Genomic DNA, 20,166 nt, shown 5'->3' on the forward strand with positions numbered 1-20,166 from the left:
TACTAACACACTATCATATAATAGGATATCCAATCCAATAGACCGACCTTGGTGCCTTCGACCGGTAAGTACAGTGAGGAAGACTCACCTCAGAGTCTGACGAATAGTTGATCAATACTCTGCTCCCAAATACCGACTCTGTGACATCCCAGAATTTAGGGCTGAATCTGTAAACGGTCAGGTCACCGCAAACCTTTTCGTATCCCAATCGATCGAATTTTAATACATATTATAGTAAAAATATCTATGTAAAAGTCCGAAAAATCAGACGTTCCAAACCAATTAGACGTGAAACTTCAAACACGGATTCCCAGAGTTCTACAAATCGAAAAATTAATCTGTTTAGATTCCCTTTGAAACCATTGAATTTAAAACTATTGCTCGTCAAGTACTCATTTAATTGATTTAAAAAAACATAAAAAGTACAAATAAATAAATGAAAATACAATTAAAGTAATAGTTGGATTTTCATTTAATTAAATCTATTCATTTTAAATGAATGCATATTAGTCTAGGGGCAGATTTGCAATTTCCTGAAACTAATTTAGTCACAATATACGACATTAGGGTGGAGTTAGTTAGTTTGCAAAATAACAGGGACCATTTGTGCCAAAACTAGAAAGACTGTGTCTTCTTCCCCCTTCACCAGGTGTAGGTCTCGTTTGTCCTCTTCTTCCCCCATTAGAACTGATACAAAAACGAATCTTGGAAAGGAAGTGATCCAAATTTCTCAAAGATGAGCTTTGACTAAATTGAGACTAAATTGATGAGTCTCTTTCAAATCCTTTTGACTGGAAATCCCAGATTTACACCCTGCTCCCGAGTTGTAGCAAAGAAAAGAAGAGAAGAGAAAATAAAATAAAGAGAGAAAAGAAGAGAAAAGAAAGGAAAAAGAAATTGTCATTTGTGCTCCCGAGTTGGAGAGAAATTGAAGGAAAGTTAAACATTTTGTTCTTTCTTTTCAAATCCTCCCAAATTGGGAGGAAAGTTAGGAGGGAAAGTTTTCCTTCCATTTCCTTCCACTTCTTTCCTTTAATGAAACTCGGGAGCACCATTCTCACTCACTTTCCTCTCATTTCCTCCCATTTCCTTTCTTTTCTCTCTTTAAGTTGAACTCAGGAGCGGGGTGTTAAGACTATTAAGAGGAATTTGTCGGCATTGGAACTTCACCACCAAGAACCACCACACTACCCTTACTGTTTCTCCCCTGCTAGAAACCGCCATCCCCACCCCACTGCCACTGCAGGAGCTCCTCCCTCCACCACCACAACCCAGCGACCCATCGAGTGTTCAATCAAACCCACCCTCCAATCACCCCTACTGTCTTCGTTTTGGTTTCACTGTCCAAGAAAAAAAAACAAGATGGCACCACCACTGAGGGTGGCCGAGAACCGTTGTCACATCCATCAAGAACCAGCACCAGTGGTCTTGAACCACCGTGTTGCACCAACAAACACTATCCAACCTGATCCTACCTCCTACTCTCTCCCTCTCGATGACATGTTGTTCATAAAACGAAGAAAGATACAAGAACCACTAAGGGCTGCCAACCACGACCATCTACCGTCGCCGTTGCTGTAGAGTTCCGGCTGCCACCGCCAACACCGGAGCCGTTGCCCCTGCTGCTTTTCATTCACAAACTCGACTGTTTTCTGATCATCATCAACTCCTCCTCCCTCCCTCGTGTCATTCACGTAGACCGTAATCCAAAACGAAGCAGCAGAAGGCCGTCGGAGCAGCCTCCTGCCGCCACAACCACCTTCTCACCGCCGCCATGCCGCCATCGATTTCTTCCCTCCTTACCACCGAACCTCGCTGTAAGTCTCCCTCTCCACCGCCGCAAGTCGTGATTTATGTCCTAAGGCTTCAATTGAACACAACCGAAACTGATTGCGATCGTTTTCCCCCTCTATTCGAACTGCAACGAGACGCAACGTAAAAGACGACTGTTGTACAAACGCTGATTAGTTTTAATTAAATAAAACCCTAAGTTTAGTGAAACTTACGGCTTTAGCCCCTCCTGTGACATAAGTTAGCAATAAAGGCCAGACTTACTTTTATATTAATCAGGATTGGCCCCTCCACCAGGAACCATAACAAATCAAGTCCCAAAACCCCAAATCAGTTTCAAACGAGCCATTTAGCTCCTGGTTTTGAGAATCATTTGCAAGATCAGTCCTTAGTGTATGATTTTGACAAAATCAATCCCTAGAGTTTAATTATTTAAACCAAGACCACCCTATACTTAATAATTAATACAAAACTACCCTTTTTTGGTTTATTAGGTAATACAAATAGACTCGGTGATTCGTTTTAAGGGCATGAAACGTCACGAAACGACTTTCACGACAAATTCACTCTCGAGCCTTGTTCACGCTTCAAGGGTGAGTGTTACGGCTCCTTTTTATGTTTTATTATTTTTGGGGGGATACATGTGAAATATATATAAATATATTTTTCAGTTATGAAATGTGTTTATAAACATCATAAATCTATATATCGGCTATGGAATACGCATATAAAACATATATCTAGTTTTAATACTTATTATTGTTAAAATAATGTATTATAAACCGATTTCATTACGACATACATGGGTTTAAAAATATTATTAGTCTTGTGCATAATTTTTTTTTTCACTTGCTTCGATCATGTACAAACATATTTATTAATTATATATGTACAAATTATAACAACTATATCTTGGAAATCATTCATGCATGTGAAGAAACATTTTATTTATTTAAGCGAGTGACATACATTTTTACGGATTTATCGAACTTACTCGGCTTTTACAGTGAAGCTTTACCATATAACCTAGTTAATGGCCTCTATAGTGAGACAATATTCATTACCTAAGTTTAACCACTTAGTATTCCCGTTTAAACTATAACGGTTAATCCTCGGAGCGAGATATGCATGTATAGATCTATACGGGTTGACACCCCCACCTGCGGTTGCTAGCTACAACCTCGACTGATCAATCGAAGCGGGTGATAAATATCTTTAGTATAACTATGACGTCTAATGAAGTGTTGTGCAGGGATTATAACGGGTCACATAGCTCAGTTATAGGACTCACTATAGGCATTAACCAGACCCTTTAACTAGAAACCACAGATCCGGTTTCTCAGTTTATCAAACATTTTAAGTATGTACTTACTTATGGTTTAACTCTTTATCAAGCATTTTAAGTATGGACTTACTTATGGTTTAACTCTTTATCAAGCATTTTAAGTATGGACTTACTTATGGTTTAATTCTTTATCAAGCATTTTAAGTATGAATTTACTTATGGTTTAACTCTTTATCAAGCATTTTAAGTATGTATTTACTTATGGTTTAACTCTTTACCAAGCATTTTAAGTATGGATTTATTATGGTTTATCTATTTATCAAGCATTTATAGTATGGGTTTACTTATGGTTTATCACTTTATCAAACATTTTAAGTATGAATTTACTTATGATTTATTTCTTTAACAAATATTTCAAGTATATATATATACTTGTGATTTAACCCTTTATCAAACATGGTTTTAACCACAAAAGAAATACTTTTTAGATTTATAAAATATCATTACTGCGGTTAGCAGAAAACCTATAACTCTCACCAACCTTTGTGTTGACCCTCAAATCACATATATTCTCAGGAGATCAGTGAACCAGCCTTTAACAGAAGATTTGTTCATGGATTTTCGGGCAATCTAGTCTTATTTAGTTTTTGTTATGCCAGCCTACTAGTTATGGCAAATTTATGAATCTGCTATTATTATTATATGTATGAACCATGTATTCGAACTTTAAATTGGAATGTAATTGTTATGTTGTTATTGTTGTAACTTGTGATGTATATTCAATTTGCTTGTGATCCATGAACTAAGTCACACAGCCCAGCGTATTCTGCCGCCTCGGCCGGGGGTGTGACAGACTCACCCAAACCATAAATGCTAAAACATTACCCATTCTAAATTAATAACATTTTCCCAAAATACCCTTAGTAAAAAGTAGACAAAATTAACAAGTCAACTGAGTCAACACAGCCGAGTCAACTCAACTGAGTCGACTCAGGCTTTGTACGCGAGGCGTACCCGATCCTTGACCGCAGTCGGGATGGTTAACCACATACACGCTGTGTAATCCAGGTTACGCAGGGCGTACACCCAGACTTCCTAAATCTTCAATAGGAGCTTAATGCCTTAAGCTCTCACGTCCAACTTTCAGATCCAATGCCAAAATACCACTAAGAGTCATAAATTTTCTAACTTTATGACTTTGCATGTCTATTGAGTGCTTAAAACACAAAATCTCCACATCCTAATGTATGGAAAGAAACTAACCCTTAAGACCACATTTTTATGATTGGAGACCCCTCAGAAGGTCTGAAAGGACGACTTACTGGGGCAAGAACATGCCATGCTCAAGAATAACCATATTTGGGACAAAAAATGTCTTAAAGGAAGAAATGTAGAGATCTACAAGATGGAGTGATCAACTTGCAAACTTTATACCTCTTGGAGGTTGCTAACAAGAAGGAAATCCCAGATCCAAGATGCTTCCAAGCTCTAAGCTCTTCTCACGTCCTTCTTCTTCCACAAGAACACCTCCAAAACACTCCAAAGGGCTTAAAATGCACTCTTCTCACTTAGAGTTTTCTTGGGAGCGTTTTTCACAGAGGGAGGCTGAAGAAGAATTGAGACATGAGGCTATAATGGGGTTTATATATGGACCAAACCCTAAAAATTAGGGTTTGCACTTTCCTCATATACTCCCTCGTGTACGAGGTGTACCCCCAGTGTACTAGGGCGTTCCCTAGTACGCCTAGTACGCTTAGCATACGCTCAACGTACTACTTCTGGACAGAATTTACCAAATTTCCACTATGGGCCATTTCATAATCCCTTTCAATCACAAGGGATAAAATATAATATTAATCAAACATAGGGTTGAAATCGAAATTACCTTGACATCGGGATGTTACAGCTTCCCTCCACATCACTCTCTGCCAACTGCAGAAGAGATTCCCTCTAATACCTTCTAACTACCTCTCGAATATAATTAAATGCCACATGCACTAAATCGACAAGATCATTGAAGAAATCTAATGATCACCATATTTTGTTTCTACCCTATTTTCTAACAATTTTTCAAAATTTTCGTGTAGTGGGATTTTTTTCTCCGATGTTCAAATTGTGTTATGTTATGTAAACTTGTAGACTAACTAAGCTTTAAGGTTATACTTGTCGATCATACATTTAATGTAGCACTAAAGGAACCTGATTAAAGAACAAGATTAAAGAACAAGGTATGTGTGGTCCTAGGTGAAATAAGATTTGGGAAATGTATTTTTGGTATACTTGTGTACATGATATTAAAGATACTCTTTTCGTAAATTACATATCAACATATGTATTCTGTGGATACTGATTTGATGACATAACATCCTATGCACTCTATGATAGGTATCTTTCCTCCATGATTCATTATAATACTTAGAATGTTGTTGGTTGATGTGTTATAATTATTAGATGTATTAACCAAAAACATTCAAGATGCTATAGTGTTACAAATGTATTTTCTCGAGGAATGGTTTCTCATCAACAATATGAAAATATAGATATTTAAAACCAACTATTTATTCTTCTTCCTGATCTTTATATTTGTATTGTAACTAGTTCCAAAGTATCTCCTATGAATGATGGGGGAATATAGGACAAGGCGTTCTCTATGTGACTACAACAAAGAGCAGTTCAAGCGTAGCACTCACATTAACCATACTAACCAAATATCGAATAGCTTACAACAAATGTTTTAAAAATCAGTTTTTTTATTTGAACCGATATGATGATCGGTTTACGGTTTAACCGGTTCAATCGCCAGTTCAACCAGTTTCTATAATTTTCATCTTTTTTTTAACTTTTTATTTTATTTTCCTACACACATAGACATCCACATGTTTAACATTAAAAATATATATAAATACAAGTCGTAAGTCAATCAAAATACATTAAAAACCACATAACCATAAATTTTACATCAATCCACGTATATCAAAAAGAAAAATAAAGTACAATAAAAAAACAAAATATAGTTTTAGATGAATACAAACGTGTTAAAAAACCCTTGAACAATACCATGTGTTATATTCAAAGAAATCCAAATAGAAGTGAAAAAAAACAACAAAGTTTGTTATGCAAAACGATCCATTTTCATGTGTTTTTATTTAATTTAATTGGTTCAACCGAGTTTTTGTAAAAACCGGCCAGTTCATTCCGGTTCAGAAACATACATAAAACTGGTGCTAGTTGAACCGCTCAATTCTCCGGTTCTCAGTTCAACCTGTTCGACCGGCCGGTTTTTAAAACACTACTTACAACCTTCCATCAATTCAATATCTTTCTCTTTAAGGTATTAAACTGCAACAAACATACATTAAATGCTCGTTGTTCGAAGGCTATGCGGTTATTGTCAGCAAAAAGAGACAAAACAAAACATGTCCAAAAAAACCTTTCTAAAAACCAAAACTTTCCAAAAACGAAATATACATGAAAAATAATAGCATTCAAAAAAGTTACAAAAAAAGGGAAACAATATACAAAAACCCCAAAATAGTCACTATGTGTCACAAGTGAGAAATGATACGTGTGTAAAGAAACTCATTCCACGTGTCAGGTAATCCAGGTAAGCACCAATGAATACAATCTGCATAAATGGCAGGATCTGCTTTTTGGTCTGCGGTTAATAATTTGCCCTGACGAATGGTATAGATTGAGGTGTGTGCATCTTTTCGATACTCCGAAAGAGTAGTTATGTTGATGAAATTCACTGGAACTTTCATTGATTGAATCACATCGGTTGCAACCGTAAAAAGTCGACGGTCCGTGCCCACGTTTGGCGGTGCGGTCACGTTTAGGATCGGACTTGTCTCCTTCGCGCATTTGATGCCCTCAGGGTTATTCCAGTCCAAGCTCCTAAATATTTTTTATTTGTTATCATAAGGTTGAAATAACTTATAATAAGCCTTAAATATATAATATTTAGTGACTACTAACTATTTATTTCTTAGAACTAATGATAGTTTGACAAACTACAATTTTTTTTATCCATTTAGCTATTTAACAACTTTTTGTAGTGATTCAACCAAAATCAGTTATCTTGGCTACCGAAAGGAAAAAAGAAATAGTGAAAAAGTCAACGTGCTTTATATATTTTTATCAATTTAGCTGGATAATTTTCTTGATTGTTATAATAATTGTTTGATGGTTAATTCGATAAACGAAATAACATTCCAGTGTGGCTAAATCAATAAATTATGAAAATATATGATTTTTTTTTTCTTTTGTATTTTTTCCTAATATCAGAACAATGTTTATTTTAATAGTCAAACGAATATAATGGTTTAATTAATAAGGAATAGTTAAATGACCAAATTGATAAGATATTAAATGTAAATAGTTTTTATCTCGGATTTTGCCACATAGCTGAAGTGAAAAAAAAAAAAAAAAAAAAAAAAAAAAAAAACTTGAAGTCGAATTCGTATTCTAAACTCTGTATCATTAGGACGAACATGTGGGGACATATGTATAGTTGAAGTGTCGCAACGTGTTGTGGGTTTACCATAAAGGGTGTGATTACAACTCATGTTTAGCTAATTAATACGTTACTAATAGATTCAAAGCAACCAAATCCACCTAAACTACCATTTACTTATTAAAATAAAGGTCAGATGCAAGAAATAACAACATAACATCATTTATTTATTTATAAAAGCAACATACTTTCATTTATTTCTATTACAACATTGTAATTTCAAGGATTTTCTTAATAAAACATTGTACTTAAAAAATATCTATTTTATTGTAGCAATGAAAATTGATGTGTTTAGATGACATTGCTACCATTGAATATAGTTTTTAACATATAATGTTGTAATTGAAGAGTTCTACTTATAACCTTTCAAACAATTAGAGCAAATTTTCTAACTTAAAGATGTCAATTCTTAGATGAAATAGGTTAAATATTGCATGCCATGTGAGTACTATTTTTTCTATAAAAATAACATTACGTTATTTTAACGTAACATGTTATTGGGAATGAATTATATTAATAAAATTGTGAACTTACTTTATATGGATAGGAGACATGCTATTGAAAAAGACCATGGTGCGATTAGGGTTTATGTTTTTATCAACCCATTCGCCCCATGTTTTCAACACTCGTGCATATGCTAAAGGCCTCTCGATTTCATCGTATTCTGTTGCTCCTTCATCAAATGATCCTCTCCTGTTTCATCAAATTTATGATAATTTATTTGCAAATAAAATAAATTAAAATGGGGAAAATGTAAGTTGAAAAAAAAGGTGAGAAAATGAAAAATGAAGCTTACAGCACTTTCATGTTTCTTGTGTTCATCCACCAAATATATGTGTTAAAGACCAAATAGTCAACATTTTTCCAATTTTGACCATGGCTATTAATTGATTCAGGCATGATGATTCTGTCTAATATGCTGTGTATCTCTGGATCATCAGAGTTTGATTGGACCAAAAATGGGGCCCAGTAAAATTCCACGGTGGCATTATAATCCTGAAATAATTAATAAAATTCAACATTCAAAGTTATAATAATCAAATACTTTAAATTCTCAGTTAAATATAATTAATCTTGCTAATATCTGTTATGATTATTGATTCACAATTTGAAATTTTTGGATTAGAGTTTTTGAAAAGAAAGCAAGTTATTTCATTTGGGGTAAATTATATTTTTGACCCCAAACTAATATGATTTTTTTTTTCAATTTTTATCCAAAATAAAATTTCTCTTGTAAATTTGGTCATTGTTTTAGGTTTTTGTTACGTTTTTGGTCCCTATACCAACAAAATAATTATGATTTTTGGAACAAAATTGCAAAAATAAGCTCGAATCAGGGAGCAAAAACAGTCGTTTTATTTGGAAGAATGACTAAAAACATTTCAAGCAGCGTGATGAGGACCATAATTTCAAAAGAAACTTTTTGGGACCAAATTGCAAAAAACAGCTATACTTGGGGACCAAAATTGTAATTTACTCTTTCTATTGAAACAAGTCAGCAACCCCAAAATGAAAACAACATTTAGATTTCCGTAGAATTATGTCCTAAAGCAAGTACCAATTTTGCAAGTTTTAATATTTACAAGATTTGTATAAAAACCCTCAAAAGTATAGAGTAAAACTTAACGGTAGATTTTTGCTAACATTTTTTTTTTTAAATTTCATGCATAATTTGATCAAAACTACATGAAGAATAATTAAATACATGAAACATACCATAACAAAACCTCTCAATCAATGTCACAATCTTAAGAATAATAATACGTTTTTTTTTTCATAAACTATCTAAATTCATTTATTGTTAAGTTGAAGTACATATAATATGAAACTAATATAGGTCAATTTCACTTTAGCTAATATATCTAAAATAAGCAACAAAAAGAAACATTATTTAAATATAAAAAACAACTTAAAGTAAGTTGTTTAGTAATTTAACCTTTTTTGTAAATCCATGGAGGAATCTTTGTAGGACCATTTGCTTTACTTTCATTAAATGCTAAAGACATCATTATGAAAAATGACTACAAAAGTTTTTTCCCTTCAAAAGCTTGAAGAAATTTCAGTTTAAATTGGCTATCATTTATAAAGGTAATTAAGTCGTATTATAAAAGTAAGACATCAAAAAGCATAATAAATAATAAATAATCAGAGAGTAATAAATAATAAATAATCAGAGTCATAATAAGAAATAATCAAAAACTATCATTGTTTTTAAAAAAATGTGACATCAAAGTATAAGCAACTTGAATGTTTTATTCAAAAAATAACATTAAAATAAAGATATTTAATGAGTAGACCATTATTATTGCTTACATTCCGATGGTATTTTTTAAGCAATAAGTGATTTCTGAAAAAAACAAACAAATAGTCAACTATCCATCTAAGGACATTATTAATCTTTTATTTAAGGATATTCCACTAAATTTATAGTATGCAATATAAGTACATTAAGGTTATTAAACAATTACACCCAACAAAAGTACCCTTTAATTCCCTCCATGTTGGAGTAATGCTATGTCGTTAAATTATTGGGTTTGATGATAAAATACAAGATGATTTTATTTTTTTTAATAGTTCACGTAACATAATATTATAAACTAGATAATGTAACATACCATCAACTTTTCACTATTTTATCAAAAATTTAACCATTATTTTATCATTTGATGTAACTATTTGTATTTTATAATGTAACAACTAATTTACTATGAATGATTAAACATTTTGTAAAGATAAGTTGGAATATTTCTAATTTACTATGAAACTCTTTGCATTGGACAAATTCCTAAACTTCATATTATATTATTATATCAATTCCTAGAACTTTTACTTTTTGAATACGAATATTGAATAATTCTTAGAGAGAAGAAGAAGAAAGAAACCTCGATTCTGAAAATGGAGAGAGACCCTGTTTTGATCAAACTCTTTCTTCCTGAACTAACAACCGATTGAACCATACACACCATTGATTCCCATTGATTTCTATTCAACGAATCTCCAACGAACATAAGCCTCTTGTTCTTCAATTTCTCCACCAACAATTTCCCTCTAAACCTTCATTTCATTTCCCCCAAAACACACAATTAAAATCATCAAGAATTCAGCAATTAATTCAATTTTAAAAAAGTGGAAGAACAGAGTAAGCTTACTTTGGCAAATTACAGTCTTTAGGCTGCCACCTCCACTTCTGATACATAGAATCTTGTCTCCCATTTTTCATACACGTAACCTGTTCAGTCAGAAATTCACACTCCTCTTCTTTATACAAAGGATGTGTCAAATCGTCAAAAACCCATTTCCCATCGAAAATATCGCAGCTTTCCGGTGGAAATTCGTCGTCTTCCGCCGTCAAGTTGGTGGTCTGTTGCTCATTCGGAAGTGGGTTTTCATGGGGAGTGATTTTCTGAAACTGGAGTGTATAGAACGGGAATTTTGTTAGTGATTTAACGTCTTCGTTGTAGAAGATGATTCCGATGAGGAAAACAGAGAGGAGGACGGCGGAAACAGAGAGGTGGTTATTTTTCCGGTAGTTCATGGCGGCGGTGTAGGGAAAGAGAAAGAGAGGGATTTTCCGACGGAGGAGAGAGAGAAGATGTTGAAGATGTAGAGAGGAACAAAAAGAGCGACATTTATGGGGAAATTGAGGATGAATTTGGTGAAAGGTGATTGTCTATATTGAATTGGTGGATGAAGTGTTGGTTTTTTGAGGATTTTGCTTAAAAAATTCCACTGTTCTAACAACTTTCTTGAATATCCATTTCTGGTTTTAGAGAGAGAAAGAGGAGGAGGAGGAGGAGTGAGAAGAAAGGGTCGTGGGAAGTGGGCGTCATGGATCCTTTTCACAGCCGGTGATGAGAGGTACTCTTGTTTCAGAATAAATGGAAAATTTCTAATTGTGTTTTGTCTTTTTTGTGTTAAAGACCTCCTTCAACAAGCCACGATCTTTTGTCTGAAATATAGTTTAATAAAGATTTTAGAGTAAATTACACGAATGGTCCCTGTAGTTTGTGATAATTTGCACGTTTGGTTTCTAACTTATTGTTTTAATTCTGAAGGTCCCTATAGTTTGTTTTTGTTGCATTCCTGATCACTGTCTTACCTAAAAAAAACTATTTTATTATTAATCTTTTAATTTATATAAATAAACATACCTCAACCTCAACCTCAATCCCAACCCCACTTCCATTTCATATTACTTTACCTTACCCAGGGGCGGAACACAAACACTACAGGTAGGGGGGCCGGAACCAAAACTTCATAATTAAAATATATATGCAAGTTTTATTTTGTGCAAAACTATGACATATTAAAATTGTAAACATGAAAACTAATATAAATACTGTTACATCGTTTTTCAAAGTGGAACGTGACAATCTTTTGCATTTTTAAAGTCTTGTATAATTGTGTCTAAACTAATCTTTTCAGCAAGTTCTTGTTCGAAGTGCAAAACCAATGAGTCATTCAAAAACTCGTCTTCCATTTTATTCCGTAACCTTGTTTTAATGAGGTTCATTGCCGAAAATGACCTCTCCGTTGTAGCAGTAGAAACTGGAAGAGTAAGTATGAGACTCGCTACTCGATAAATAAGATGAAAGTTCGCCACTCTTTTTGTCTTTATCAACCATTGACACAATTCTGATATAGATGTCAATAGTTTATAATCTACATGTTGAACGACATCAATCTGATAATGTTGAAGTTGTATCTTCAAAACTACTTTCTCTTGTTCATTGAAATCTTCGGGATAAAACTTCTCTACTAACTTAATCACATCTCCACTTCGAAAAGGCTCAACGACACTTTTAGGATCTAAAGTTGTTGAAAGTCGAAGCAACTCCGTTGATCTATCATTGAATCGATGATTTAGTTCCATTAATTGACAATTAATTGCTTCATAAAATATATCCACCCGGTAATGATGCTCAAGTGTATGATCACTATGCTCCTTACGTGCTCGAGCCCCTCTACTAAAGTATGGAGAAGACATATCAGGGATATCAATGTTGCGTTCCTGACAAAACGACATAACAAGAGACAGCAAACCGTCCCATCTTTCATCTTTCATTTTTTGCAATAACAATTTGGTGGATGCAACTAGCCTCAATGCATTACAAATATCTTGAGATTGTCTTTGTAAAGCTTGACAAAGTAAATCGGTAATCTCCATTATTTCTTTCTCGAGATGAAGAACAAAAATGTACTCAAATGTAGTAATAGCCTCATATGCAGAATCTATGTCGCCTTTGATTGGATCGGTGCCATCTTTAATAATTTTAAGTAAAACCTCACAAGTTGGACTAAACATTTTAATTAAGCTCGAAACTGATTTGAGGTGAGAACTCCATCTAGTATCGCCAGCTCGTTGTAATGTACCAATTTGATTAAGACCTCTACCTGTCTCTGACTCATCAATAGAAATCTTATATGCAATTTCCTCAGCTTGTGCATCTCTAAGTTGGTCGGTATGCTTGGAGGAAGCACCAACAACATTGATAACAAAAGATAATCGAGTAAAAAACTTCTGTAATGCAACAACTCCTTGGGAAGTAGCCATTAATGCTAATTGTAATCGATGTGCAAAACAATGAACATAATATGCATATGGACAATCATTTGAAATCAATGCTTGCAAACCCTTGAAATGACCTCGCATATTACTTGCACCATCATAGCCTTGACCACGAATTGACTTAAGATCAAGATTGTTATGTGACAATACAGAATAAATTGCATTCTTAAGAGTTTGTGATGTAGTGTCAGGTACATGAACAAGCCCAAAGAAACGCTCCATAATGAAGCCATCTTTATTTAAGAATCTCAAAACAATTGACATTTGTTCTTTATTAGACTGATCACGTGCTTCATCAACAACTAAACAAAATTTTCCTCCATTAATCTCCTCACAAATCATCCTCCTCACCCTAGTTGAGATAAGGTTTAAAATCTCTTTTTGAATTGATGGTGATGTATATAATGCATGTTTAGGAGCAGTACGGAACAATTCTTCCATCTCTATATTAAAAACGCCAAGTGCCTTCAATATTTCACGAAAATTTCCTCTGTTTATGGAATCTGATCCTTCATCGTGGCCTCTATATGCAATTCCTTGAAATGCACATAAACGGACTGTATAAATAATAGCCTTCAATCTCAATCTATTATTTTTACGCTCCTCTTCTGTAAATGCCTCAAACACATTTCGTATATTTTGCGCCTCATTTAACAAATCATCACATGATTTTTGTGCAACATTGTGAAAAGATGTACACTCAGTCCCTATGTGATTCAAAAAGGAGCAATTTTTTTCACCAACTTTCTTCCAGTTATGAAATCCATCTATAGTAAATGCTCGTTGGCCGTAGTGTCCCATTCCAGAAGGCTTGTTGAATAGAAAACATGGAAAACAAAACGCAACATCTACGCTCTTTGAATATTCAAGCCAATGATATAGCTTAAACCAAGAAGCTTGAAAACTACGTTTATGGGTTTTTGGTCTAGATTTTGGATATACAGAAAGTGTTTGTTGAAAGGGACCATGATTAATATATGCTCGTATAATAGTATCTCGTTGATTAATTGGATAATCATAAATTTGCTTACGCAAACCAGGATCTCGTTCTAGTGTATTAAGATCAATTTCATTATTTTCAAGATGAGGTTTTTTGAAACGGTTTTCAGTAATAGGAACATCAGGCGTGGGGGTATCTTCATCCAAAACAATCTTTGGTGGGTTTTCAGAATCTTGAGTAGAACCTGACTGTTTTCTTTTGAAAAATCCATCAATAGTAGATTGTTTTTTCATGTTCATATAAACTACACAATCAAATTTACAAACAATTAACAAATAGCAATAAACAAATAAAGTTTTTTTTTTAAAAAAAATAATAATATAAAATACATATAATTTTAATTAGTTAAATATCATAATAAGTGACAAATATACATACAAAAATATATGATATATATACATGTCATCGATTCCACAAAATTTATATGTTAATAAATCAATTATAAAATACTTTATATATATATATATATATATATATATATATATATATATATATATATATATTATCGTTCCTATGCAAATAAATCAACCCATTTAAAGTGAATAACATACTCTAAGTGCAATATATATATTTCTTTAATTCAACAAATATTATCTGTCATTATGTCATAGACTTATAGAGCTTGTGTGTATGAACAGTATCAATTTCTACTTTATTGACTAAGTGAGTGTGAGAGAAAATGCATTAAATAGAAATATAAATAATAAGAGAGAGAAGCCATATACCTTAAGAAATAAGAGCGGAGATGAAGAACAGGCGAAGAAACCTTAGGGGAGGCAGCATCGGCTGAACACTCAAGCACACGGTGGTCAGCGGAGGTCAACAATCCGGCGACCGGAAAAGTGAACAAGACAACTGTCTTAACCGCTGGCGTTCTTCTGGTGAGTTTTGAGAAGTAATTTCCTGACGGCCGGATTAGATTTTGGATTTTAGGTTTACAATTATCAGTTTTCTTAAACTCAAACTTGGGTTAAATTGTTGTAAATTTGACAAGATTTTGGGGTTTTTATAGATTTTAATAGATATTTAGTTTCCTTATTTTATAAATTTCTAAAGAAACGAGGTTTGTTTTGATTTTCTTATTGATCTTCCTCAAATTTTGATTCCGGTTATTCCTATCTTAGATTTGCATATTTTAAGATGTTATGTATATGTCATGATGTGGAAACGAGGGGGCAAAGATATGATTCCAGTTAAATTTTCAATTGGGTAATATAGATACACGTATTAAAAGACCCCTACGAGGGTTCGCCACTGACCTTATCTATCCCACTTTATTTAAATAAATTAACAAATCAACGGCAAAATAATGTTTTTAAGTAAGTCAGACACCAAATGCGCAATAAAAACAAACTGTAGCAATTTTCCGAGTGAAAAAAAATAAGTTAAAGACCAAACGTGCAAATTACTCCAAATCATAAGGCCCATTTGTGTCATTTACTCAAGATTTTATATTAAATATATATTTTTTTAAATGAAACAAAATCAAGAAACATATTAAATAAATCAATTATATATATGCCGGTTGTAATAAATATTAATGTTGTTGAACATCCTGCTAACATGTTTACGATTGTAATAGACATTATTAATCTTATAGTATCCACAACAGAATTGTACGTTGGTGGACGTTATTCATAAAAAGGATCTTCAAAATGACGAAGTTAACTCGATTTTCAGGAGAGGAAAAACATTTTAGTTTGTTTATTTATCTTAATGGAAGTAATAATAAGTTTTTTATTTATAATTGATAGCTAATCTATTCCGGAAATATGATCTAGGGTAAATTATACCAATCGTCCTTTGTGTATATGCCAAAAAACGTGTTTAGTTCCTATTTTCAAAAATTAACGCGGGTCGTCTCTCGTTTGTTTAACGGTTCGTCCCTGATATGAAATTTTATTGCGAATTTAGTCCATGTCAAACTGAAATGACCATAATGCCATTTTTTATTTAATTTCCCATTATTTATTATTTTTTTTATTGATATTAGTTATAGATTAAGATTTAGAAAAATGTATATCTCCTTATTTATTTCCGAAACCTCACCCTCACATAAAAATCACAAACACCATCATTTTCTTTCTGGGCAAACCACCATCGTCGGACCACCGACTACCACCATCCCCAGAAAACTGCCCGCCACCATTGTCCGTCCACCCCTCACCACCATTATTATTGTCCAGAACCATGACATCTGTAACATCCACAAAATTTCATAAAATTTAAACTTTTCAAAACAACCTTTTATCTAAAGAAGTGTTTACAAAAACCAATGTTTCCAAAATGTTATTTAAAAATCAGAATCTCTTTCAATATAGTTTCATAACATTCACATTATCAAAGTTTCCCAGAAATCATAAGTCCAAAACGCAAGGATGTGTACGGTCATGCCTTCACCATGACACGGTCCACTGAAGTACCTAAAACATAAAACAAAACTGTAAGCATGAAGCTTAGTGAGTTCCCCCCCAAAATACCAACACCTAAACAGATAACATAAACAAATAACAACATGCAATGGGTCCACATCTAAAATACTAGATTACCCCTGAGCCCACAGTATGAGTCTGGCTTGTCTATTGGGTCCACAACTCACATCTGGCTTGCTCCTGAGCCTACAACATAAGTTTGGCTTTCCCTCAGGGCCCACAGCTTATGTCTGACTTGCTTCTTGTACCGATCAGTCATCTAACTGAAATGTTAATGTTCAATCCTCAATACGAGTCTGGCATACCAACCCGGTCCTCAGCTCGTATCTGGAATGCTATTGAGCCCTCAGTATGAGTCTGGAATGCCCTACCCAACCCTTAACTTGTTGAATTATCAAGATATTATAATACAAACTTATAATTCATTTATATCCTTTTATGTATCCTTTAATATTTGTATTTTTTGTTTATTATTGTTATTGTGTTATGTTTTTGTATAGAAGGGTATGTTGTGTGTTTTTGCAGGAATATTGGACTGAAGATGTGGTTTGGTTGAAATGTAAAACACGCGGGTTGTATTTGATCCATTGATGACCCGGTTGACTAGTCTAGGGTATATATTTGTCTGTGTGTGCATAGCATTTACAACATACAAATCAGATTTGTTTCTTCATCTTCTTCGTCTCTTTTCTCTCTAGGGTTTGTTCTTAGAATTTATTGGTTCTTTCTAATCTCGTGTAATAGAGTGTAGATTAGGTGAGTGTTTTGTAGTGAGGATTCTTTGTAGAGAGAAGAGTGAATATTGTAGTGAGGTTTTATATGTAAGTTTGATGAAAACCTTCTGGTTCTTAATAAAAAGAACTGATGATGTTGTGATTTTGTGTGTCTTGATTTCTTTTGATGGTATCAGAGCCAAGTTGCGGCTGTTTTTGTTCTGGTTTTCTAACTAGATTCGAGTTAGGGTTTCAGGTCTTGTGTCTAGATCTGGTTCTGATTCTTTGTTTTTCTTCTTTTACTCCTGGGATCTTGTGATCTGGTAGAGCTGTTACGATCTGTTGAGATTGTGAGGTGATCATCAATCTGGTTGTTCTCTTGTCATGTCTTAAGAGTAAATGTTCGTGATAGTTGTAAACGCTTAGGGTTAATCCTAACGGTCAACGCTATCTCAACGGTCAACGTTAAGATCGTGCAAACAAGGTTCTAAAATCAGATTGGTTCTAACATTTGAATGCCCAAGTTGGTTTTTAGCGGTGAATCTGTGATAGAGATTCATCGGAACTACATTGCTGCTTGCTGAGCAGTTTATAGAGGATCTTTGTAAGTATCGCACACTTTTTTCTTTAATTCTTGTTCTTGGTTGTCTGGTGTCTTGATTGGTTTTATAATCATGACTGATACACCACCTGAGTCATCTACAAAAATAGATGCTATAAATTTTGATGACCCTCTTTATCTGCATCCTTCTGATCATTCTGTAACAACTATTATAAGCTTCAAACTTCTTGGTACTGAAAATTTTCGTGTTTGGAAAAGTTCTATGACTAGGGCTCTTAAAGCCAGAAATAAACAAGGTTTTATTGAAGGAACTGAATTAAAGGATAAAACAGATACCGCTAAATCTCTTAAGTGGGACAGGGTTAATGCTATAGTTTGTTCATGGATTCTTAACTCTCTTTCTGAATCCATTTATATTGGACATGCATGTTCTGAATTTGCTTTGGATGTTTGGAATGAACTTTGTGAAACCTATTATAAGGCTGATGGGTCAGTTGTTTTCAATGTTCACCAACAAATTAATAGTCTCACACAAGGTACTCTGTCAGTGTCTGATTATTTTAATAAGTTGGATGGACTATGGAAAGAGTTTGATGGCTTAACAAAGTGTCCTGATTGAACTTGTGAAACAGCTACTCGTACTAAAAATCACTCTAAACTAATGAAGCTTATGCAGTTTCTTAGTGGTCTTGATGACTCATATAACCAGGTTAAAAGTCATATTCTAATAATGGAACCATTGCCTAATGTAAGAACTGCTTTTTCTATTATTTCTAGAGAAGAGTCTAATCAGAAACATGGAAATGTTTCAGTTCTGTCTAATAAAAATCAACACTCTTCTGCTTTTGCTGGTAAATTTTCTGATAATAATAAATTTAAAGGAAGAAATCAGAATTTAATCTGTAAGAATTGTGGGATTAAAGGACACACTATTGAAAAATGTTATAAGCTTATTGGGTATCCTAAGGGTTTTAAACCCAAATTAGAGTTTAATAAATCTTCTACTGTGTCTACTGTGTCTCCTCATATTAGTGATGGTGCTAATGTTTCTGCTGTTTCTTTTGATAAGTCTGATCATCATTTTCTAACAAATGATCAATATACAAAGTTAATGTCTCTTCTTCATGAAAAGGAATTATCTGAAGGAGTACCTGTTAATGCTAATATGGCAGGTATGTCTTGTAATAATGTTTTCTTTAATAAAGAGAAATGGATTATTGATTCAGGAGCTAGTTAACATATGACTGCTTCTGAATCACATCTTTCTGATTTGGTTGATGTTTCCAAACTTAATCTGAGAGTTGATCATCCTAATGGTTCAACTACTAAAATAGATAAGATTGGAAATATTAATCTGTCCAATTCTATTGGTTTGTCTGATGTTTTTGTTATTCCAGAATTTCATGTTGGTCTTTTGTCAGTTCATAAGATTTGTAAAGAGAATAAGTGTAAAGTCATTTTTGATGAAAATAATTGTTTTATTCAGGATTCACTGTCAATGGAGACTGTGAAGACTGGTCAAGAGTTTGGAGGTCTTTATTATTTGGAAAATCAATTGCTAGGTAGGTCAAACTCAGTGTTTAATAATCATAAATGTTTTGTTTCAAAATTGACCTGGCATAATAGAATGGGACATCCAACTGATAAGGCACTTAATTGTTTAAAACCTTTTTTGAATTTTGAAAATGATCCAGTTATGCCATGTGATGTTTGTCATAAAGCCAAACAAACTAGAGAGCCTTTTCCTTTGAGTGAACACAAGTCAGTTAGTCTTGGGGAACTTGTTCATTTAGATGTTTAGGGTCCTTATAGAGTTACATCCATTGGTGGTTTTAGATTTTTTCTTACTATTGTAGATGATTATACTAGATCAACATGGGTTTATTTGATGAAGTCTAAAGATGAAGTGTTTAACTGTTTTCATGAATTTGTTATGTTATTAGAAAATCAGTTTAATGTCAATTTAAAGATTATTAGATAAGATAATGGAACAAAATTTGTTAATATAAAAATGACAAGTTTCCTTGAAATTAAAGGAGTTATACATCAAACATCATGTGTTCACACACCACAACAAAATGGAGTGGTTGAACGGAAACATAGACATTTATTAAATGTTGCTAAGTCTTTGTTGTTTCAAGCTGGTTTGCCGAAAAGGTTCTGGGGAGATTCTATTCTGACTGCAGTTTTTTTAATAAATAGAACTCCATCCTCTGTTTTAAATGGGAAAACACCATTTGAATTGGTTTATAATCGTGTTCCAACTTATGATAATATTCGTGTTTTTGGGTGCTTAGTTTT

General features: G+C 33.4%; 3 protein-coding genes and 1 long non-coding RNA gene across 4 annotated transcripts; 2 read left to right on the forward strand and 2 right to left on the reverse strand.

The window, feature by feature from the left end:
- Window positions 1-2,285: 2,285 nt before the first annotated feature.
- Window positions 2,286-3,833, forward strand: LOC145073164 (uncharacterized). Its single transcript, XR_013691263.1, has 2 exons — window positions 2,286-2,384; window positions 3,653-3,833. It is a non-coding gene; the product is annotated as an uncharacterized LOC145073164 (long non-coding RNA).
- Window positions 3,834-6,493: 2,660 nt separating this feature from the next.
- Window positions 6,494-11,481, reverse strand: LOC145077061 (xylan O-acetyltransferase 1-like). Its single transcript, XM_079022838.1, has 5 exons — window positions 10,739-11,481; window positions 10,472-10,643; window positions 8,386-8,585; window positions 8,124-8,282; window positions 6,494-6,970 (listed from the first exon to the last, which is right to left on the reverse strand). The coding sequence occupies exons 1-5, from the start codon at window positions 11,122-11,124 to the stop codon at window positions 6,622-6,624; spliced, it is 1,266 nt and encodes a 421-aa protein (XP_078878964.1). The 5' UTR covers window positions 11,125-11,481; the 3' UTR covers window positions 6,494-6,621.
- Window positions 11,482-11,943: 462 nt separating this feature from the next.
- Window positions 11,944-17,863, reverse strand: LOC145075912 (uncharacterized). The gene is made up of 3 exons (XM_079021982.1): window positions 17,785-17,863; window positions 16,254-16,355; window positions 11,944-14,402 (listed from the first exon to the last, which is right to left on the reverse strand). Exons 1-3 carry the CDS (start codon window positions 17,861-17,863, stop codon window positions 11,944-11,946), a joined length of 2,640 nt encoding a protein of 879 aa, XP_078878108.1.
- Window positions 17,864-17,977: 114 nt separating this feature from the next.
- Window positions 17,978-19,102, forward strand: LOC145075913 (uncharacterized). The gene is made up of 2 exons (XM_079021983.1): window positions 17,978-18,401; window positions 18,498-19,102. Exons 1-2 carry the CDS (start codon window positions 17,978-17,980, stop codon window positions 19,100-19,102), a joined length of 1,029 nt encoding a protein of 342 aa, XP_078878109.1.
- The last annotated feature ends 1,064 nt before the right edge of the window (window positions 19,103-20,166 follow it).

The sequence above is a fragment of the Lactuca serriola genome, chromosome 9 (assembly GCF_051521515.1).
Source record: "Lactuca serriola cultivar US96UC23 chromosome 9, Lser_US96UC23_V15, whole genome shotgun sequence".
Lineage (NCBI taxonomy): Eukaryota > Viridiplantae > Streptophyta > Magnoliopsida > Asterales > Asteraceae > Lactuca > Lactuca serriola.